The sequence below is a fragment of the Oryza sativa genome, chromosome 10 (assembly GCF_034140825.1).
Source record: "Oryza sativa Japonica Group chromosome 10, ASM3414082v1".
In the NCBI taxonomy this organism is placed as follows: Eukaryota; Viridiplantae; Streptophyta; class Magnoliopsida; order Poales; family Poaceae; genus Oryza; species Oryza sativa.
Window position 1 is genome coordinate 23,244,171 of NC_089044.1, and position 21,754 is coordinate 23,265,924.

General features: G+C 42.8%; 5 protein-coding genes across 8 annotated transcripts; 3 read left to right on the forward strand and 2 right to left on the reverse strand.

Annotated features, from left to right (window-relative positions):
• The first annotated feature begins 3,980 nt into the window (after positions 1-3,980).
• On the forward strand, positions 3,981-5,931 carry LOC4349443 (haloacid dehalogenase-like hydrolase domain-containing protein Sgpp). 3 transcript variants are annotated; one of them, XM_015757457.3, is made up of 5 exons: positions 3,981-4,098; positions 4,407-4,521; positions 4,633-4,787; positions 5,009-5,270; positions 5,419-5,931. In XM_015757457.3, the coding sequence occupies exons 1-5, from the start codon at positions 4,082-4,084 to the stop codon at positions 5,605-5,607; spliced, it is 738 nt and encodes a 245-aa protein (XP_015612943.2). In that variant the 5' UTR covers positions 3,981-4,081; the 3' UTR covers positions 5,608-5,931. The 3 variants fall into 3 exon arrangements, with proteins under 3 accessions (XP_015612943.2, XP_015612944.2, XP_015612945.2); XM_015757458.3 differs by having other exon boundaries at positions 4,410-4,521; XM_015757459.3 differs by having other exon boundaries at positions 4,413-4,521.
• A 452-nt stretch (positions 5,932-6,383) lies between these two features.
• Positions 6,384-9,897, forward strand: LOC4349444 (uncharacterized). Its single transcript, XM_015758647.3, has 4 exons — positions 6,384-6,769; positions 6,878-6,931; positions 8,967-9,092; positions 9,562-9,897. Exons 1-4 carry the CDS (start codon positions 6,407-6,409, stop codon positions 9,730-9,732), a joined length of 714 nt encoding a protein of 237 aa, XP_015614133.1. The 5' UTR covers positions 6,384-6,406; the 3' UTR covers positions 9,733-9,897.
• Positions 9,898-10,168: 271 nt separating this feature from the next.
• LOC4349445 (phosphatidylinositol N-acetylglucosaminyltransferase subunit P) lies at positions 10,169-11,149 on the reverse strand. The gene is made up of 3 exons (XM_015758648.3): positions 10,854-11,149; positions 10,612-10,731; positions 10,169-10,521 (listed from the first exon to the last, which is right to left on the reverse strand). Exons 1-3 carry the CDS (start codon positions 11,060-11,062, stop codon positions 10,518-10,520), a joined length of 333 nt encoding a protein of 110 aa, XP_015614134.2. The 5' UTR covers positions 11,063-11,149; the 3' UTR covers positions 10,169-10,517.
• Positions 11,150-11,378: 229 nt separating this feature from the next.
• On the reverse strand, positions 11,379-15,765 carry LOC4349446 (eukaryotic translation initiation factor 3 subunit B). The gene is made up of 11 exons (XM_015758645.2): positions 15,452-15,765; positions 14,699-14,939; positions 14,186-14,332; positions 13,930-14,058; positions 13,686-13,814; positions 13,530-13,613; positions 13,334-13,458; positions 13,039-13,237; positions 12,419-12,951; positions 12,041-12,149; positions 11,379-11,944 (listed from the first exon to the last, which is right to left on the reverse strand). Exons 1-11 carry the CDS (start codon positions 15,571-15,573, stop codon positions 11,603-11,605), a joined length of 2,160 nt encoding a protein of 719 aa, XP_015614131.1. The 5' UTR covers positions 15,574-15,765; the 3' UTR covers positions 11,379-11,602.
• Positions 15,766-16,917: 1,152 nt separating this feature from the next.
• LOC4349447 (probable methyltransferase PMT2) lies at positions 16,918-21,277 on the forward strand. 2 transcript variants are annotated; one of them, XR_001540576.3, is made up of 8 exons: positions 16,918-17,176; positions 18,172-18,817; positions 19,086-19,296; positions 19,384-19,675; positions 20,008-20,373; positions 20,471-20,548; positions 20,692-21,010; positions 21,105-21,277. XR_001540576.3 is itself a non-coding variant. In XM_015758646.3 (7 exons), the coding sequence occupies exons 2-7, from the start codon at positions 18,176-18,178 to the stop codon at positions 20,918-20,920; spliced, it is 1,818 nt and encodes a 605-aa protein (XP_015614132.1). In that variant the 5' UTR covers positions 16,918-17,176; positions 18,172-18,175; the 3' UTR covers positions 20,921-21,277. The 2 variants fall into 2 exon arrangements, 1 of the variants encoding a protein (XP_015614132.1); XM_015758646.3 differs by having other exon boundaries at positions 20,692-21,277.
• The last annotated feature ends 477 nt before the right edge of the window (positions 21,278-21,754 follow it).

Consider the following 21,754-nt stretch of genomic DNA (forward strand, 5'->3'; position numbering starts at 1 on the left):
TCAAGCTGCATATGTCCACATGTTGCTGCTTTGGATAAAGATGTCAAAAACGCTCCACATCAGTAGACCAATTCAAAGAGAAAATATCGGGCACTGCTCCACTGTCTTGCTCTCTAAGAGCAGGTACAATAGCAAGCTATAGCCTGCTATTAGCTAGCTGCAAACATATTTTAAGGAGATAAATAAGGAGAGAGAAGGGCAGCGGGCTACAGATTTGTAGCTAGCTGTAGCACGGACTCCAAGACACAGTGTGTGTATGACAGGTGGGACCATGTATTAATAGTGTAGTATGTAACTATTGTATAAATGAGCTATTAAATTGGCTATAGATGAATTGAAGCTAGTAGTTGGCTATACTATTGAACTTGCTCTAACCATGCTCATTCTCCTCCTCTGTCCCTTCGACCGCCGTCTCCTCGTGCCTCCAGACATCGATCCCGACGCCCCCTGTTGCTATCTCGTGGTGAGGACCTACTGCTGTAGGCGGCGGGGTGGACAACGGAAGCAGGGAAGAGCGGCAGGGCACGGGGAAGGGCAGGGGAGGGGGCATAGCTAGGGGTCATCAGCGGGGACAGCGACTGCCGCAAGTAGCAGTGGAGGAAGGCGGGGGTCGTTGGACTTCGAGGGGAGCGTGGCACGGACGACAACGATGGCGACAGAGACGACTCCGATGACTCGGACGACATCGCGCCACCCTTCTCAAGGAAGACGCTGCGCTGACCGGTGAGTGGATCTAGCGCCGACGATAGTGGGACTAGTGGATCCATCGCTAGTGGCCGCGGGGTAAAGCGGATGCAACGGCAAAGGCGGCAGCGCCACATCGCCATCTTATTATTGAGCATCTATGTAATATTGTTCAATATACAAGAGAAAATACCCATGCGTTGCAACGGGTAAAGACTATTTTAATCTTATTATTGTTATATGGTTAGTTAAGATAAAATTCACTGTGAGAATTTATTTGGATATATATTTTTTTAGAAAATCATGAGCTATAATTAAAAGTCCGATCATCTCAAGTTAGCATGCGAGTTTTTTTAAAGAGATTATTTATACAATTCCTTATGTATTTCCAAAACAGAACAAACTTAAAATCCGACTCAAATACGGATTTGTATTTCCAAAAGCAAATGAACTTAAAAACCGACTCATACACGAATGACGTACCTAAGTACCGACAAACACATCTTCAATTTTTATAATAGTACCGGCAAACATATCTTCAATTTTTATAATAGTAGAGATGTATATAGATGTTTCACTTGTCAGATTGGGGTTTTGGTGGTGTTTCATTTTCTTTTTCGATTTTCACTTGGATCTTGTGATGTTTCAATGGCTTTAAATCATTTGTTTCATATGTTGAACCAAACTGTTTCATCTGGTGATCCAATTGTGTTCCACTATTTTCAAGAATTGAAATATTCTTATACTAAGTGCTGAAACATTGTTTCACAAGTGATGAAACAACGCCCGATTTTTTTGGAAAAAATCGGGCATTCAGTTTGCAATCGTTTCATAAAGATGTTGTAACAGAGGACTCTTCTGGTGGAAGCCTACAACCCATGCTGCATTCTCTGCTCACCACCTTGGGACACAAAGCTAATGGGTGGAATCAATGATTTGACCTATATCCTTATAGTGAGCATACTCCATGTAGCTTTGAGCATCTATATTGTACTCCCTCTGTCCCACATAAAATCCAATCCTAGCATCCCAACACAAAATTAGTGGAGGATGAAAATGACCAAAACACCCCTTATTATTGAATAAAATGTAATGGTGATAGGCAGGTAAAGGGTATAAAGGAATAAAACTTCTCGTTTTATGTTCTGAGGGTAGGTATGATGATAGAAGTTGGTTTTCTGTTGGACAAAATTCAAACTCTATAAGTTGAGTTTTTTTTATGGAGGGAGTAGACAACATGTGTTATATAATTTGCTTAATAAAATAATGTATTTAAACATTGTTTATAGATTGAAGCTAGAGGATATTAGGATGTGTTCTTTTCCCCTCTTTCCTAACTTATTTCCCTTGTTTTCCACACGCACACTTTTCAAATTGTTAAACGATGCATTTTTTTGCAAAAGTTTTCTATATGAAAGTTGCTTTAAAAAATCATATTAATCCATTTTTCAAGTTTTTTAGGCTAATACTAATTAATCTCACTATAATTGCATACTTTGTTTTCCGTGTTGGGAGGCAAGGTTCCCAACTTTGTCTCCCGAACACAGCCTTAGACGATATAGACGTTGAAGGAGATGGTCATGAAGATCCTAGTCCAGTTGCCTGTCAAGTCTCTAATACGGTTCAAATCCGTCTGCAGAGGGTAGCACGTCATGATCTCTAAGCGCTCCTGGCAGTGTTATACAGAAGACATATCTAATAGTTTTGGGTTGGGCTCGACGGGACTCACCATATACCAAATCTTATACGAAATGTGTTCCGGATAATGAAGGAAAAGCAAAGTTCTACTCATACACTACAAGGACTGCTTAGATTGTATCCATACTTGTCTCTTAGTTCTACTTGAATAAGGGAACATTCGAGGATATAAATACAAGATCCCCTAGGAAAAGGAGGCACATGCAACTCGCTAACACGTCTAGACAGATCTAGACACGCCAACACAAGACAAGCCAATACAGATATAAACAAACTCAACGTAGGACCCACAAAGGCCGACATGAAGGATCCAGCGCTACCTCCAATCTCGTCGAGTTCATATTCGACAAAGAAGACTACATTAGCTCTCGACTATATGTGAGAGCTCTGTGCCGCCAAACCGACAGAGACTAGATTAATTAGGCCATCCCAAATATTGCACTTATGACATATTGATATATAAAAACAACACCAGCTTCGACCAATAGGAATAGGGCTATTACATGTTAGTTAAGGGGCTCAAACCTGTATAAAAGTCACAGTCGCAATTCTCTTTTATCTTAATCTCGTGTATACCCTTATTCCAACGACCGTATATACTCTACAAATACCGTCTGTCTGTGAGTATAACCCGTCGAAAGTTCGAAACCTCCTTCATCCACGCACATCTCCATTGTGCAACCTCTCGTCGGGAGCAGGAGTCGCCCACTCGCCCTTCCTTGTCAACTTTTATCGTAAAAGTTGATTGGGCTGAACTAATATTTCGACTTCATGCGGCCTAATGACGGGATGGAATTACGTGCCATAATAAGTTCACTTGAGGTCCTTCATTTTATCGCTAAATCAGAACCCTGAACCTAAATATCAGATATAACCTATCCATATCAATTTTGATCTCTTATCAGCATAATGGCCGGTTTTAAATTAATATAATAAGTGAGACTCACATGGACTTCACATGCAAGCGATCAACTTTTTGCGTGAAGTCATGAAGTTTCTTGGAAGGATGGTCATTTGACCGTTGGTATATCTATCCCAGTCAAAGAAGCATACGGCTTCGTCGTATCGCTTATTCCCCTTCGGGGAATAAGTTAAACATCATATTTACAAATAAAACATAATTTGTGAATAAAATTTTTATATGCATATTCTCGGTTATCTAAAAACAAATGCTAAAAATAAACTTCGATAAAAATCACAAAATTAACTTCAAATTTATAGTTAAAAATTAAATTTTAATTGATAAGTATAAACATAAGCGAAAAATTAGGCCCATAGCCTCCTACAGGCTACAGCAACAAACACACCAGTCACCCTTTTGACTATCCGTTGCCACGCCTCGCCTGCTCTCTCTCAGCCACACGCCCACACGTACGTAAGCGCACACGCCACGTATGCATCCTCCATTCGCGCTCTGCCTCCGGCGTACGTTGCAGGGACTGCTTGCAGGCAGCTACAGCCTCGCCACTCATCTTTAAACAATTAGCTCTGCACAGGTCGAATCCAATTCGGGAATCGCCTCTCCTCCTCTGCTTTGCATCGATTCGCTCAATCTCGTCTCCTTTATATGTCTGCATTTGCACCGTCTCTTCCTCTCCACGTTGCAGCAGCAGCAACAGCAGTAGCTTCACAAGGGAGGAGAGGAAGGATTAAGACGACGAGCACTTGTTGGAGGAGGAGAGCAGCTGTCCCGGTGAACATGGCAGCCGCCACCAGGTGAATTCTTACTGAGTTCTGACAAGATGGATCATGGATTCTCCATTTTCGCTGTTCCTTTTTGTTCTTTTTTATACTCCGAAATAGGAGAGCATCCTACTGTAATTTTCTTGGGAGTTGGGAGGGAGATGATCGATTGATTATATTGCTGGTTCAGCTGCTCGTGCTGTTCAATTGATCAATCGTTCTTCAGTTTGCATATGTTCAGAGTTCATGCTGTTCTAACAAACCAGAAACGCCGAAACATACTGTGATACTGATGATAAATTGATAACTGATCCTCTATGTGTCTCTCTGTCTGAATTAAGCAGCAGTGCGCTGTCAAAGCTTGCTCCACTGGAGGCGATCTTGTTTGACATCGATGGCACCCTCTGCGACTCTGATCCTATCCATTTCTGCGCCTTCCGCGAACTGCTGCAGCAGGTTCTGCTTGCTCCGTCTTTCCTTCTTTCTCATGGCTTGCGATTATGCTCTGCTTCTCTGCATACTCTGCAATTCTGAACCTTCGCGTTTCTATGTGTGTAATGACTACAGGTTGGTTTCAACAATGGCGTGCCCATCTCCGAGGAGTTCTACAGCGCCAATATCAGCGGGGGGCACAACGATGACCTCGCAAGGGCCTTGTTCCCGGATTTGGATCATGACAAGGCAATGAAGTTCATGGACGACAAGGAAGCATTGTACAGAAGGTATATAAATTCTTATCTTCTTCCATACTATAGCATGATATGGTAGATGAACTAATTGCAGATTTTAGTTTTTCTGCAGAAATTCAGCTGTAAACCTAAACACAATGCTAATGCCAACGCACTGACAACTCTGAATTTTCCTAACATAACATAGTCATTCGGTTTCAGAACTAGCAGGCAGGTTGGTTCATCCTGATAACCTTAAGCCGAAAACTATGCAGGTTGGCTCCAGAACAGTTGGTGGCAGTAGAAGGCCTGCATGATCTGTGCAGATGGATAAAAGATCACAAGCTGAAACGCGCCGCCGTAACAAATGCTCCAAGGTCAAATGCAGAGCTCATGCTGTCACTCCTTGGGCTCACTGAATTCTTCCCGGTGCTCGTAATCGGGAGCGAGTGTGACCGAGCCAAGCCATTCCCTGATCCTTACCTCAAGGCTCTTGAGCTTATTGGTGCATCACCTGATCACACATTCATTTTTGAGGTACACATTAGTTTTGTACTTTTGTTCACAAAATAGTTATCTTCAGTTTTATCATCAACTACATTCATGTACTTTTTTTTTGTTTTGTTTTGAGAACTAACTATATTCATGTTAAAATAGTACTAACATGGTGTTCATCCTTGTCAAGGACTCCGCGTCAGGGATTCGAGCCGGTGTAGCTGCAAATGTTCCTGTAGTTGGTCTGACAACTAGGAATCCAGAGAAAGTTCTGCAAGATGCAGGAGCAAGCTTGCTGATAAAAGATTTCCAGGACCCAAAGCTACTGTCCATACTTGAAGAGATAGAACCTACGGTTGCCGCCGTCGAGCAAGTCTGATTTTTGCAGATGGAGCAATGGAATTCTGGAGTACTAGATGGAGCATTTTTTGCAGATGGAACATGAATACTGGAATAATTATACATCTGTCTATCCTAACAAAATAAAGCTGATTTCTAGATGGGGCCGGGGTCAGCACACGTCTTAGGACTTTTGAGTTTGTCAATTGACCATCATCTGTGCATGTGACTTGCTGTAAAAACTCCTGTAAAAAACTCCCAGTATGCATATTGCCGAAAATAACTGTAATGTATGTTTACATGGTTTGATAGAACTAAACAGCTGCAGGAAAATGGCTATATAGTTTATCAGTTGAATTTGCTATCTTTTGTTGGAAACGCATCTACTGAATTGTGGTTTGTAAACAAGAAAAATACATGTTTTGCATGGAAGGAACAATACAATAAATCCCCCGTTATGATATCCTCTTTGGCTATTCCATCCATCCGCCAAAAAAAAAATCTATTATCATCAACAACATCTTCTGCTTAAATAACTCAGAAATGTTATAAACAAGTACGTGGAGAGAGTAATTAACACAAAACATCCATTGAAAAGACGATTTTGCTATCCATCTCCCGTGTGATTTTTTCTATGGCATTTCAACGGCACGTATGAATGATTAGAGCGGATTTCCGAATCCGGAAAGGATCATTAGGCCCGAGCTAATTAATATTAGGCCCAGTAGAATAAAAAGCCCAAGTAAACAAAGCGACCAAGACGGCCCACGGACGAAGGAAGACCACCACATCCGCACGAAAAATCTCCGACGCCACGACGCTCTCTCGCCTCTCCCGGAATGGAAACGTTCGCGCGGTGGCGTCCACCGCCGCCGCCGGCGGCAGCTGGGCGCGTGTCCCTTCGACCGGCGTACGGGAGGCGGAGCCGGGCCGCCACGGTCTCCCCGCGCGCGTTCGGCGGCGGCGCTGACTTCGACGGCTTCGTGCGGCGGGCGTGGCGGGGCGCCAACGCCGGCGCCGAGCGGCTCGCGTTCGAGGTGCGCCAGACCGCGCAGCGCCTGGACGGGAGGTTCTCGATATCGAGGCGCCTGGCCGAGGCCGCGCGCGCCGCCCGCGCGCGCGCCGTCGAGATCGACGCCGAGCTCGGCATCGGCCGGCGGTGGCGCTCCTTCTCCGTCGACTTCTCCCGCAACTGGCCCAGGGTTCCGATCCTCTTCTCCCCCATCACCATTTAGCTTTCTCCTTATCTCATATCCTCTCTTTTAGGGGGAATTCATTAATTTGTGGCTGATTTGCCTTTTCCTGTGCAGTATAGGAGGGAGCTGACTGACTTCATGGCCACACCTATTGGGAGAGCTTTCACTGTGAGTTCTAGTAGCTTCAATTATGCCTGATAACTTGCTAAATTAGCTGTAGTTTTAGTCTTTACATTCGATTATACAGGTCTCAGCTTGTAAGTGGAATGTATTACTAGTATCTAGCTTGGTTCATGTTTGCATCTGATACACCTATTTGTATCAATTCCTATATGAGTTAGTTTGCGTTCGCGAAAAAAAATATATGAGTTGTTTATCAGAGAAAATTTATTATATGCCACTCAATTCGCAAGCCTTATCAACCGCGATGCCGCGAACAGTTAATTGGCACCTTCATCTGACTGGGGGTTGTCATGACTTTGGTGTTAATACTTTGTTGGGGAAAATGGTTGGTAGTACTAGATTCACTCTCAAGTTTTCTGCTTCTTGTATGGTATCAGTCCCTTTGAGGAATTCTGGGAGGGCATAATTTAGATTGCTTAGTAAAGTTATACCACCTAAGGTAATGACAAGATGATCGTAAGTCCTAGAAATCATGAGATGCGAAGGTGGTCCCTTTTATAGCTGCTCAAATATTTATACTTCTTTAGCATCTACAGTCTATGGTTTGAAGGAGCTAACAACATCAGAAAATAAAGCTAGAGAATTATTTTTACATTGCCAATTCATTCACATCTGACTAGATTTCTGGTGCTTGATAAAAAATACAAGATATTTATCCTATTACTCTCTCTTAGAATTTATGGATGTACGCCCTTTCATGGAGCTGTCTGTTAGCAACCTTACTGACTTAGTACAAGCAGTAGCAGTTTCTAGTACAATGGAGGTGGAACTAAGAGATACAAGCTTATAGAAGGTTCTAGAGAGAGGTAGAGGAAGTAGTACAGCCTGGTAGGAAGAAGACGCAGGGAAGGAGGGAGAGAGAGCTCGACAAGGTTCAGCCGAACCAGATCGAGCCGCCGCCTTCTGTAGTTCCCGGCTGGGCTTGGCTTGGAGAGTGGATGAATGTGCAGCCGACCTAATCCCTAAAATCCCCCTTCCTTAAAATCTGTCCTCTTCATGGGCCAAAAACCAGTAAATGCCACTGAAGCCTGTAGCATATATAAATCCTCCTTGGACCCAACTCATCCATGCATTTTTTTTTTCCTGTAACAATACCGGCATCAGGACTATTTTCATAAACCTCAATAGTTAGCTCATATTCACCTTTCTCAGTATTTTGTCCACTCCTACAGGAATTTAAGTGATGTTTAGCTGGCTGTAGGAAGTATTTCTCTTTCCTATTAACCCGTGCAGATGAATAGCAACGTGAGCACAATTCAAATAAAGAATTCCATTTCTATGCCACATGACACCCTGCTCTGCTCCAGACCAATACTTGAAACAACCAAGGATTTCAGGATGTTATTGGAATGAGCACAATAGAGAGCAGGCAAGTGAACCTGAAAGTATACTCCACACGTTGTCCAAAGCTGATAACATGATCAGGACTCCACCAGCTATACCCCAAATGAAAGGAATATGATCAAGATAACCTTATTATCACCAAAGGTCCCAAAATGTTCGCATTTTTAACTCAGTGCCATGGTGGTGATCACGATGATCATTTAGATTGTTTAGTAGAGTTCTACTGCCTAAGCTTAGCTAACCACAAGATGATCATAAGACCTTGAAAACATGAAATGTGAAGGTAAGCCCTTTATAGCTGCCTGAATATTTGTGCTTCTTTAGTATATATAGTCTATGATTTGAAGGAGCTAAAAACATTAGAAAGAAGAGAGAGATGACTCTATTTTCACATTGCCAATCCTTTCATTTGTGACTAGATTTCTGGTGCTTGAGAAAAAAATGCTAGACATTTTGCCTAGTACTCTCTGTTATCATTTTTGGATATACACCTTTGCATGTTGTCACGTCCATGAAACCATGTAATGTAGCACATACATTTTTTTTTAAGATCAAAATTGTATGCACCGTAGTTTTTAACAGCCTGTAGATACTGTATGTAGTATTATCTGCTTCAAATGATAATCAATCCCTTTCAAGAGATTTTGTGCTCACTAGCTGCTTTTTTTTTATGTAGACGATCTTTTTCATTTGGTTTGCACTGTCAGGATGGCTATTCAGAGTTTTCATTTTTGGTACATTTGTCCTGCCTTTTGCTGCGCCACTTCTCCTTGGGACATTTGGTAATCGGGTCGCCATTGAGGTAATACTCATCTTTCTGAGTTTGGTCTGTTATCCTGTGTTTATTGTACTCAGTTTTGAAATGGCCTTGGAGCCACCGGCGAGTGTGTGCTAAGACTGTTCTTTTGCTGACTAATTGTTAAGTATATTGTATGCTAAAATTAAATGGGTTTTAAGAGGCTTTAACCTGTATGCAAGTATACTGCTACTATCAGCCACATGATATGCAGCACCACTAGCACAGTGCTCTACTCTGTTGATGTTTGTGTTTACTTTGAGTTTGTTGTATATTTTTGTTTATGGTTGAAGTGGCTTTCTCTGGCTTGAAATTAATTTCCCTGATCACATAGTGATACAAGGGTATCATAATGCATCAACTTGCTCTTGTTAATCTGTTGTTCTTTGGTGTGGGGTACTACTCGTAGTCAAGCAAAACCTGGGATGCTTTCAAAATACTAGGTAGTTACTGATTTAATGTGTTTCAATTCCAGGGGACATGCCCAGCGTGCAAACGGAGGTTTGTGGGTTACCGCAACCAAGTGATTCGGTGCATGAATTGCCAAAACATAGTGTGGCAGCCAAACAATAGGTCCTCTGGACGAGCCAGCAGTTCAAGAAGCTCAGGGCCTGATGTTATTGATGTGGAGTTTGAGGAGAAGTAAGAACATGTTGTTACAACGTGCACCAGCAACTTAGGGAGGGGAAGAATGAGAAGATAGGCTGGAAGTTTGTGATATGCGGGTTTGTACGTAGTTATTCGTGCAATTGTGTGTTGTACATTATGTGTTCTTTGAAATTTGAATAAAACGAAGCTTCGCCAAATTAAAGCACTGCGCATTACTTGATATTTAGCATTCGAACAATGCTATACGTACGACCTGTATGTCCGATCAGCGTACGATCAAACGGTAAAACAACTCAATACGTGACTTAGTATGGTGGCAACATGGCTTGGTCATACGGAGATTAACGTCACGAGCTCACGGCGTTAAGGTCGTTCCAAAGTCGGACAAGTTTAGTCGTACGTATAGTATTTTTCTTAGCATTCGGCATCTATGTTGTGGTATACCCACAACCAACAGCAGTTCATACTAGTGGTGAGCAGTGGAATTGAAGTTCTGTTAAGCATGCAGTTGCTGCAAGCATGAGTCCAGTACAGAAACATGTTCATTAAAAGAACCCATATAACCATGTTAATCATAAGTGAATAGCACAATGCTAGCTTGCAAACGAGTGAGCCATCAACACACCAAGAGAAAGCAAAAAACATGTTTGTGGTCAACTGGTGATCAGTTGAGAGCTTCATCAGAAGTAGTAAATGCATCAGCTTGATGATGCATTGCCAAACATGAGATTGTTTATCTTGTCAATGCTAATATCTGATATGTCCTCGATGGGTTTCTCCTCCCCTGTTGCAGTACCACACGCCGCAGGCTCCCGGGCAAATTCATCTGGCAAAAGGCAAAAAATATCTGAACATGTACCACTAATGCAACAATGTTGGAACGGAACTACCGAAGTGAGCACAGCAAAAGTCTCACCGGAGATAGTGGCCAAGCAAAGTCGGAGCAGGAGCGAGCAGAAAGTTGGAGGCCATGTAGAGCACCATCCCCTGCGCCGCCGCTTCCAGCAGCAGCGACGGCATGGCCAGTGCCCAATGCCTGAAAGAAAACCACACCGACACCGGTGCGCACAACGCCATCGCCATGAGACTCAAATCACTCGTCCAGGCGAAGCAAACAAACAACTGAAACGTGAGGAGTATGGACTACGCTGTACCGACCTGGCGGGGTAGTAGGTGACACCGAGGAAACGCAGCCACGGCTCCGGCAGGTAAGCCCACGCGAGGTAGGCGGCGGCGGCGGCCACCGCGGCGATGGATCCCACGAAGCCGTACGCCTCCGATGAGCCGCGGGAGGGATCGGCCGTGGGGCGCCGGCCTCCGACTCTCACCGTTTGCCTGGGGCTCCGCGCCACCGCGTCCGATTGCATCTTGCAACGCCGGGATGCCTGAACTTGGAATTCGCCAAGGCAGAGGAAGATACCGAGACGGCAGGAAGACGGATTTGAAAACCGTCTGATGATCTGATGAACAGCACCAGGCTTTACCATCTGATGATCTGAATCTGATTTTAATGTAGCCCGATCTAATTAAAAAATACAAGATTTAAGAATTCGATCTTGTTCTACAGGACAAAAACCAAGAAAACCGTAGGTGACCAAACAAAAAAAAAACTTCACCAGTGCGCTTTTGCTAAAGGGTATGTGGAGGCGTGGATGAGGAAATACGTGAACGCGTTTTGCAGGATTGGAGAACGACACATTAAAATTAGTATGCCAACCGCAAATTTTCATCTTCGAATACATTGGTCCGTAAAATCCAAGGACAAAGTGTACAATCAACCAGTAGAAACCAGAAAGATCAAGAAATTGTGTTCTTGATCTCTAAAGCCTATTATGCAAAGGGGGCAGAAATTAACTTAAGACAGGCAACAACAGAAAAAGATCTCAGCAGATGCTAGCATAAGCTTTTCACTCCTGATCCAGCTCGAATGGAACTTCTTCTTGGACGTCTACCTCCTCTTCAATCTCAACTTCCTTGGTGTCGTACTCTTCCTCATCGTCACTGGCCTCCCCGTCTCTGAGCTCCATCCTGTATGGTCTCTCTTCCTCGTGCAGCTGCTTCCACTTGGCAACCCATCCTTCCCATTCCTCCTGAAGCTGCTTCCGCCTCTTGCGTTCCTGCTCGCTCAGCTGGTTGAAGGCATCCTGATCCTCTTGCTCGTACTTCTTGCTGTACTTCCTCAGGTTCTTCGCAATCTCGTCTTCCTTTTCAGGGGTCAGCAGCGACGGTGGTCTCGGACGCCACAGGAACTGTACCAGTAAATTAAAGTAAATGACAAAGGATTACAATGGTGTAAAGCAATGAGACATGAGAGTCCAGAAAAGGGTAGGATGGAACCTCCATACCTGAAAGAAGTGGTCCTTTGACACCTTGTAAAGTTGCTTGCCACTGAAAGACCATATTTGGAAACCATTCTCCATTTCATGGACTGAGGTAACTGCAGATGCAAGATATCTAACAAAAAAAAATCCCAACATCATTTTAGTTCCACTAACATACAAGGAAATCCATCTTAACTTGTTTAGTCACACCAGTGAGAAGTATTATAAAAAAATTGCAACCAAAACTCAAATATTTTAAATTCTAAGAGTTGGTTTTGAAATTTTCATTTAGAGTGAACATTTTTCGTAGGGCATATGATACTTGGTTTTTGAAAATTTGACATAATAAAGTGCCAGTGTCATGGTGAGGACTACAAATTTCCTGACCAAGTATAGGCTTACCTTCCAGTAGGATCCCACATAATGTCAGTAGCCATGAAATGTTCACCCGTTGCCATCGTCTCAAGCTCATCAACATTGTAAAACTCCAGCTGCCCATTAAAGCCCTTCAGACCAGCGAAAACAATGAATCTTCCACCAGGAGACCAGAACAATGCATTAGCCTGCTTGCCCTTGAGAGTGGTGAGCTTGGACACACGACTGATGTTGTTGGATGTTTTCATGGAGTAGAAGCTTATATCAGGCTTAGGGCCATCACCATGAATAACAGCAAAGCGGTGACCTTTGGGCTCCCATGCAAAGGCAATGATCTTATCGTTCTTGTTGTCCAATTCAAGAACCTCAATGGGTATGTCCCTTTCCTTAATTCTAAAAAGCTCAAATCCAGTGTAAGTACTCTTCTTGGTTTTTGTGTATCTATCAACCTGGACAGCAAGATATTCTCCACTGTTCTGCCAGTACATCTTGCAATCACTGACACTGAAAAGGTTTTTCTGCCGCAGCTCCTCTTTGCCAGGAATTTGCACAAGGCTCACCTTTCAATAAAAATTATAGATTTTAGTCTTCACCATTAGTTGACGGAACTTCCTCAAAAGGGATGAAGCACAGAAAATTGCACTTACCCTTGCAGGCTGGTTTCCTCCACCCAACTCAGGGACAAAAAGGGCTATGATTGGATCAGTTGGAGACCAGCAGAAGTCGACAACATTCTCAACCTTCAGAGATTTCTTATCAAGAAGGGAGAATGTTTCAGTCTCATAGACAGATATAACATTCTTCCCAAGCCTTGCAAAATATTTATCGTCTTTTCCACCACCCCATCTTCAGACACAAAAAATATAGTAAGCACCCCCAGGTACAACAACTTAACAAAGAGGTAATGCATTCAATAACAAATACAAAAACCAGTGTGTTCACCTGAAAATAGGCCATGAAACACCAGAAACACTGATATTTCCACTGGCACTGAATTCATCAGCACTTCCTTTAAAGTCGCGCATCACTTTGCCAGTCCTCACATCAAAGATATTAAGAACAACCCTCTACAACATCCAGCACAAAAGTCAGAAGGGAAAGCTATGAGCAGATAAATGAATGTAAGACGGTCCCTTACATGAGTGTCTCTAGGGTTGCTGGGCTCGTGGCTACTATATGTGACCAAATATTTCTCACCAGGGGAGAAGTCAATCAGTTTCACCTGTTACAAGCAGTGTTAGGTAGATAAAATATTACATATCTGACATAACTCAGTGCAGCGTAAATCACGTACCTGTGCATGAGCAAATCGCATTAGACGCTCAAACTTATCGTCGCCACCCCACACCTGGGAGCCCTGCCTATGCACTGTTGCCAAGTATGTTCCAAGAGGGGACCACTGAATAAAACTGTCTGTCCAGTACTAGACGAGTAAAAAAAAAGGTAAAGTGATGAGTATATTCAGTTATGCATTGGGAGTGCAGAGCACAGTTCATGACCTTAAATTTTTCAATTTCAATTCAAGAAACCCAAGGTACCTGCTTTTGGAACACAAGTTCAGGCATCTTCTGCCTTGCATCATTCCAGTAAACTTCAGTGAAAGTACCAGCACGGATAACAAATTGGTCCCGGGCCTTCTCATCAGCCAGCCATTTTTGCAAGTTCTCCTGCAAAACATGTGCAAAATCTAGGTATTAGGCAATGTCACAAAAAGGATCTTAATAATTTTCAAAATTAAAATGCTCATTAAAAAATAAACACGCTTTTGGGTGGTGTAAAGTTGAAAATGCTTACTCCAGGAGTGTATGGCTTAATTTCAGCAGGCATCCATTCGTCTGGAACTTTCATGTACTTGTCAAAGTCATCAAACATGTTAACTGCAAAGATGTGAGACTTGTCGAGCTTGTACCCATTTGTCTTTTCCCTAGCAAGCTCAGCTTCCTGACATAATGTCAAACAAAGTAATACAAACTTAAACCCTACTAGACTTAAAAATGAACATAAAAACGAAACATCCGACAGAGTCGTTCAATTTCCTATTTTTCCTCACCTGACTATAAGTAAAGATCACAATATTTCTATCTTACATCATATTAAACGATTAAAAGCTAAATGAACATGGATGAAGCAAATAATGATGGTTCAAAACAATATTTAAATGATTGGGCCCATGGCGTTCTCAAGGCATGTACTCATGTGTGATCCATGTTCAAATGGTACAGATCTGAGGGATGACTTGCAAAGACAAGAATCAAGCCATGTGTCATGCTCTAAGGGGAAAAATGCATCTGACATGTGGCAAAGTACCTGTGGGGTATTATACTCGATGAAGCAGTAACCGTATGTCTTCTTTGTCTCTGGGTTTACAGGCATCCAAAGACCACCTTCTTTGATCGCACCAATTTGACTGTAGATCTTGCGTATGACGTTCTCCAACTTCTCAAACTTCTCTGGTGGAACAACGGGCAGGTTGTCCACGACAACAACGTTAGCAAACCCCATTTCAAGCTCCATAGGGTCATCAATCCGAAGTAAATCCTCATCGTCACTGAACATTACAAATCAGTCAGCGACATAAAAGGAAAACTCAAGAAAATTTTCTGGACAAACAAAAATCGTTAAATGCAAACAATACTGGCCATGTAATTGTGAGTCAGCTTAAGCATCAGCCGCCATAAGCTACCAGATGGAACAATTTTAGTCAGATAAGAAATACAGTCATTCACACCAGTTGCATGTTTAACCTTGGTATATACAAATATATGCAATCAGTGCCTGCTATGTCACTTATAATGTTATACATAGTTAGCATACCGACACATTACGAGTTCTCATGCAGATTAACATCATGGCACATCTAAAAAACCGTATCAAAATCTCTACCAGTGGGAGCTAAAAGCATCAGATACTAGCTGCCGCGTTGATTAAGGCAGATCGAACAGTCACGCGATGCTATAATCGGATCTGAATGAAACGGAAGGGGGTGACTAGGGTATCCAGCGAAAGCGCACGACGGCGTGAGGTAGTTTTGTTGGGGCCGGATCGAGAGGCGGTGGCTACCTGAGGATGCCGAAGTCCTCGCCGGCGGGGAGGGTGACGGAGTCGAGATCGACGGTGGAGAGGTCGACCCCAAGCTCCCGCGCCCGCGCTTCGATGCCTTCCATGGAGATTTCTAGCGCCATCTTCGCCTACATAAAACCTCGAATCCTCCACGCGCGCGCGAGAAAGACAGCGACGGCCGGCGTCGTTGACTGCGGTGGCGGCGGCGAGGAGATTGCGGGGAGAGAGGCGGCGGCGGCGGCGGCGGCGGCGGCGGCGAGGGAGGCGTGGGGGTGGGAGTGTGGCCGGGATTGAGTCGGCTAGGGTTTTGAAGCGGCGCTGTGAAGGACGGTTCGGGATTCTATTGCCTTTGTGACTGACGCCGACAGGTGGGCCCAGAAGTCCAGTAGATGCGCGCGTTCTCTCTCTCTCGGGCCTCTGTGACTTTTGGGTCGGGCCATATTAAGCCCATAAGTATGGACCAGCACAAACCCAAGCCCATCGTTCATAAAATAGAAATCGGTTTTTTCTTGATCTTCAAATTTGCGAAGTTCTTCAATAAATCGTTTAAGATTTGTTATTTGGAGAAGTATGGATCTGGTTAATTTATGTAGCTTTTTTATAAAAAAAACAGTACAAACGAATACACTCACAACTACACAACTAAGTAGATGATCTACACTGAAACCTGTTAAGTAGTTCTACACCGAAGCATTATTTTTACCTCGCAATATTTGTATATAAATAAAATAGCCATTACCTCGCAACCCCATCTATCTAACATAGGAAATCAAAACCCTATTATCTATGCTCTCCATTCAACGATATGCAAGGTTCATGACTTCATTCAGATATCAAACGGACTTTCAATTAGCTATTCCGCAATTAGTTACTACCATGCGAATATGTCAATATAACAATAAATTACTACTAGAGTATGAAAAATATATATGTTTCTGTTTGATTTTTTTCATTATTAGAATTAAACCTCGATTTGATATTTCGTAAAGTGTCAAGTAAGTTGAATGCATTTAAGTCACAGGTAAACAAACACATAAGAGATTTTCGCAAAGCGAGCATAACTCATCTGATTAGATATTATTCTGTTGGTTATAGATGATATACCCCTTGACAGGGAGTCACCTGTGATGAAATCTGAAGATAAAAATATATCAATCTAGTCTTCAAATGTGTTCATAAAAATAGAGTACATTGTACTATGTTTTGAAAAAAAAAACAAAGAGGTTTCTCTAACTGACTAGATCTAACCAATAAAACTTCAGTTCAGAAAAATAAAGTCATACAGTGTACCAGTTCAAACACATTGAATTATGCTACTCCAGTATAAATAATCTCAGATCTGTGAGCTTAATAAAAGAATATTCTGGTTTTTTTTTTTGTTTTGCAGGCAGCGGTTGGAGCGGACGTGGTCGGGGAGCGACCGGCGGCACGGACCCAACCCAACCCAACCATCTCGTTCCCGCCGCGTCCTCTCTTCTTCCGCCGTGGACTCATCGTCTCCAACGCCACACGACACGACGCGACGCGACGCGACGCGAGAAAAAGTCAAAAGCAGCAGCAGCGGCGGAGCAACCAAGCCTACCTCCACCAAAATCTTCTCCCCCCCTCTCCTCTCCTCTCCACCCGCCGGTGACCCGAGCCCCCCCACCGCCTCACGCCGCCGCCGCCGCCGCCGCGGGGAGTTCCATTCCACCGGGTCGCCTTCCGGCCGTCTCCTGCAGAGAGGTATCGGTTTGGTTTCGTTTGGTTTGCTTCCTCCGATCGAGAGCTTCCTTCCTCGTCTCGAATCCAATCCGTTCTCTGTGTAGTTCTTTACTGGGCTGTGGGGATCGGGATTCCGAGTTAGCTTAGAGCTTAGCCCCCTTCTAGTTCTAGTTCTACTGTGTAGAGAGAATCTGCAACTGCCAGGTGGTTTTTTGTTGTTGCGGATCGAGTTGTGTGATGATGATTCACCGACCAAGCTATGCAGCGAGTATCCGCGATTTCTTACCTTTTGCTTGCTGAGTTGTATGGCGAAGCCCCCGATGCTTCCGCGACAGGCTGATTTTTGGTCATTTCTAGGTGGCCATTGACCTTGTAGATATGGGAACTGGTTAAATTGGTTATGCCTTGTCACGACTAAATCTCTCGCTCCTTCAGTTCAGTTGCTTTGTTTCATCATTCGATCTCCCGTGTTAGCTAGCATAATATCTGCTGATGAACTGCCTCGGGGGTTGAGAATCCATTATCAGAAAACTCTATATAGGCATTCGAAAGGGTCCCATGCCAGGTTCGATTTGAATTGGTACATACTACCTCCGTTTCACAATGTAAATCATTTTAGTATTTTCCATATTTATATTGATATTAATGAACCTAGATAGATATATATGTGTCTAGATTCATTAACATCAATATGAATGTGGGAAATGCTAGAATGACTTACATTGTGAAACGGAGGAAGTATATGCTATTTTGGAAATAGTTAACGTCATACTAATTGGTTAGGAGTCAAATAGGCATCACCAAGCACTTTTTGAATTGACTCAATGTTTCCCCTGTTTGTGCTTTTGCCATCTACTAACATATATACACTGCAAACATTTTTGGGTTATGGAAGAAACTCCCAGTCTCTGCATGTTCTGCAAATATTTCAATTCATAAATTCATTTAGAATAACTAAGTTTCCTGTAATAATTTTCTGAAATTCGTTCAAAATTGTTTCCCTGCAACAATTTCAGGTTCATGAGGGGCTCGAGGATGAATCCAGGTGACCGTAGAACGCGGAGCACGATGTCCATCGTAATTGTGATGAGTTTGTGCTGCTTCTTTTATATACTAGGAGCTTGGCAGAAAAGTGGGACCGGAAGGGGGGATAGTATTGCATTGAGGGTGACAAAAGAGACCGACTGTACAATCTTGCCAAACTTGCACTTTGAGACCCATCATAGCTTAGGTGGTGTTAATCCTTTGGTCATGACCGATAAAGTCTTTGAGCCATGCCATATTCGATACAGTGACTATACTCCTTGTCAGGATCAGAACCGAGCAATGAACTTTCCTAGAGAAAATATGAACTACCGAGAGAGGCATTGTCCTACAGAGACTAAGAAACTGCGCTGTCTAATCCCAGCACCCAAAGGCTATGTCACCCCTTTTCCTTGGCCCAAGAGCCGTGACTATGTTCCATATGCAAATGCACCATATAAGAATTTGACAGTTGAGAAGGCTGTTCAGAACTGGGTCCAGTTTGAGGGAGATGTGTTTAGATTTCCAGGAGGGGGGACAATGTTTCCCAATGGAGCAAATGCCTACATTGATGAGCTTGCATCCGTCATTCCATTTACTGATGGCACCATTAGGACTGCACTTGATACTGGATGCGGGGTATGTCATCTAAACAGATCCTATCATTCTTGAACATGTATAAACATTGAGCAGCTACTTTTAGCCTCTCTGTTAGCGTCTTTTTAGTTGCTTCTTTCCTTAATTTATGATGTACCTCATAGCAGTAATTCATGAAATATTAGTGCATCTTAGCCCAATTTCTCTGAACTTTCATGTGTATAATTAGGCCATTTAGTTTCATTGACCTTATGTTAGTATTTTCTTGATCACCTGTTGTAGCTGCAATAACAATTTAAGCCACTTGTAGGTTGCCAGCTGGGGTGCTTACCTAATGGACAGAAATGTATTAACCATGTCATTTGCACCTCGAGACTCACATGAAGCTCAGGTTCAATTTGCATTGGAGCGAGGTGTTCCTGCAGTAATTGGAGTGCTTGGAACTATAAAACTACCATACCCCTCTGGATCTTTTGATATGGCCCATTGCTCACGCTGCTTAATCTCCTGGAAGTCAAATGGTTAGTAGTGTCAACTGTGCATACAAAATGTAGTGCCTCTATCAGCTGTTCTTTTTTGCATATGCTATATTATTTCGCTTCATGCAGATGCGATGTACATGTTTGAAGTAGATCGGGTTCTGAGGCCTGGTGGCTATTGGATATTGTCTGGTCCTCCCATCAATTGGAAGACAAATCACCAAGCATGGAAAAGATCCAAGGAAGACTTAGAGGCAGAACAAAATGTAATCGAAAAAATTGCTGAAATGTTGTGCTGGGGTAAGATTCATGAGAAGGGAGATACTGTTATTTGGCGCAAAAAGGCAGATTCAAATGAATGTCATAATAAGGATGACCATCCTAGCAAGATGTGCAAAATTCAAGATGCAGATGATGTCTGGTGTGTTCTCTATGTATCTAGTTCTACTATATGCGTGCTGTTAACCTCTAACATGCCATATCAACTCGACTAAGTTATAATCGCCATAATTCCAAAATCCTTGTTATACAAGAAAAACAGCTAGCTTTTTCATATACCACTAGATTATAGGATTTGTAGGTGATTGCCCTTACTCCTTGTCAGGGGCAACTTATTACAGTGATCGCTGCTGATATATGCAAATGCTCTCTTAATGGTGGAATCAAGAATAGATGCTTATCTGAAGATTTCTATTTCTGACAGTATTTATATGTTGTTTCATTAATGATTTTTTATATGGTTTATTGTTATAGGTATAAGAAAATGGAAGGTTGTATAACACCTTTCCCGGAAGAAGCACAGCTACGGAAATTCCCAGAGAGACTATTTGCTGCCCCTCCCAGAATTCTACAGGGTCGCACCCCAGGTGTTACAGAAGAAATTTTTGAGGAGGATAATAAGTTGTGGAAGAAGTATGTCAGTACTTACAAGAGGATAAACAAGCTGATAGGTTCTTTGAGGTATAGGAATATTATGGACATGAACGCAGGGCTTGGAAGTTTTGCGGCAATTATTGATTCTCCAATATCTTGGGTAATGAATGTTGTGCCCACAATATCTGAGAAGAACACTCTTGGTATCATTTACGAGCGAGGTCTTATTGGCATATACCATGATTGGTAAGTCTTTAAGCTAGATGTCCTGGCACTTGGTTTAAAAAGGGATGCCAATGTGTTGAAACTGTTCCTGGTTACTCTGACATTGCATTGTTGTCAGGTGTGAAGCCTTCTCTACATATCCTAGGACATACGACTTGATACATGCCAATGGTCTCTTCAGCTTATACCAGAATAAGTATGTGCTCTTTCTCCTGTATTGGTAACACAATGCAAACTATCTGGTCCATTGATATGAGTAATAAGTATGTGGTCTTTCTCGTCTTGGTAACATGATGCAAACTATCCAGTCTTTTGATATAAGCTTTTCAAATTTGCTAGGTGCAACATGGAAGACATTCTTCTGGAGATGGATAGGATTTTACGTCCTGAGGGCGCAGTCATACTGCGGGACAATGTTGAGGTGCTGAACAAGGTTAGGAGGACAGTGATGGGGATGCGGTGGAAATCCAAGTTGCTTGATCATGAAGATGGGCCTCATATACCTGAGAAGATTTTGGTTTCAGTGAAAAAGTATTGGGTTGGCAATGAAGAAGAAAACAGTTCATAGATACCCTTTTTTTATGTTGTACCTGTTCATAGATCCGGTTCATACTTCATAGGTACAGGCCTCACCATTCCCAATCAAGATGACATACAGGTAGAGTATTTTTTATGTCCTGCATATTGGTTGTGCATATACAGAAGCAGGGCATTAAGGGCAAACGTTGGTGATTTGCCAACACATTTTGTAGGTAAAGAGGAAGATAGTTTGTGCTGAGATGAACGTACCCATTGTATTACAGATCCACACAGGAACATTTTCCGAGTGAACAAGTGTTGCCCCATGTATTTTGTTTGTGCTGCTTGTACAACATGGAACATTAGCAGTACATGTACAAGTAACAAGGAGACAAGGAGTTGTACACACCACATATCTACTATCACCTACCTAGGTTTCTCCTCACCTACAGCTGATAAGATGTTGTTTGGTCACAGGGGCGACGCTACAGCCTGGTCACACATATGATGGATTAGATATAGTGTACTTTAGTGAAGTCGGTCAAGCCTCCGGGATGGACCCGTAGAGGTAGCAACAATTCTGAATTCTGCTCGACGGAGTTTATAACAGCACATTTGCCCTTGCTGCTCGATTTGACTATATAGCTTTGTTCAGTAGTTCTGTTCGATGGAGGAGCTCTCACTTGCCGGAGTGGGCCCTGCCGCCGGAGTTGGGTGCACGCCAGAACGAAAGGAGCGGTGACACAGACGAACTGATCGTACTATTAAGAAAAAGAAAAGTAAATGTTAAAATTACCCTTAACCTTTAATTAGTAAAATACTAATGTACCCTTATAAATTAACGGCTCAGATTACTTCTACCGGTAGTGCTAGTAGAATATTA

Bases quoted from the DNA above. Each gene is read 5' to 3' on its own strand.
- LOC4349443 (XM_015757457.3), top strand. The intron at 4,522-4,632 runs GTTCTGCTTGCT...TAATGACTACAG, and splicing joins TCCGCGAACTGCTGCAGCAG to GTTGGTTTCAACAATGGCGT. The intron at 4,788-5,008 runs GTATATAAATTC...AAAACTATGCAG, and splicing joins AAGGAAGCATTGTACAGAAG to GTTGGCTCCAGAACAGTTGG.
- LOC4349447 (XM_015758646.3), top strand. From the start codon at position 18,176: ATGAGGGGCTCGAGGATGAATCCAGGTGACCGTAGAACGCGGAGCACG. The intron at 19,676-20,007 runs GTGTGTTCTCTA...TTATTGTTATAG, and splicing joins CAAGATGCAGATGATGTCTG to GTATAAGAAAATGGAAGGTT. The intron at 20,549-20,691 runs GTATGTGCTCTT...CAAATTTGCTAG, and splicing joins TTCAGCTTATACCAGAATAA to GTGCAACATGGAAGACATTC.
- LOC4349446 (XM_015758645.2), bottom strand. From the start codon at position 15,573: ATGGCGCTAGAAATCTCCATGGAAGGCATCGAAGCGCGGGCGCGGGAG. The intron at 14,059-14,185 runs GTAAGCATTTTC...CATGTTTTGCAG, and splicing joins TTAAGCCATACACTCCTGGA to GAGAACTTGCAAAAATGGCT. The intron at 13,238-13,333 runs GTGAACACACTG...TTGTGTCTGAAG, and splicing joins GTTTCATGGCCTATTTTCAG to ATGGGGTGGTGGAAAAGACG.
- LOC4349445 (XM_015758648.3), bottom strand. From the start codon at position 11,062: ATGCAATCGGACGCGGTGGCGCGGAGCCCCAGGCAAACGGTGAGAGTC. The intron at 10,732-10,853 runs GTCGGTACAGCG...GTTTTCTTTCAG, and splicing joins GTCACCTACTACCCCGCCAG to GCATTGGGCACTGGCCATGC.
- LOC4349444 (XM_015758647.3), top strand. From the start codon at position 6,407: ATGGAAACGTTCGCGCGGTGGCGTCCACCGCCGCCGCCGGCGGCAGCT. The intron at 6,770-6,877 runs GTTCCGATCCTC...TTTCCTGTGCAG, and splicing joins TCTCCCGCAACTGGCCCAGG to TATAGGAGGGAGCTGACTGA. The intron at 9,093-9,561 runs GTAATACTCATC...TTTCAATTCCAG, and splicing joins GTAATCGGGTCGCCATTGAG to GGGACATGCCCAGCGTGCAA.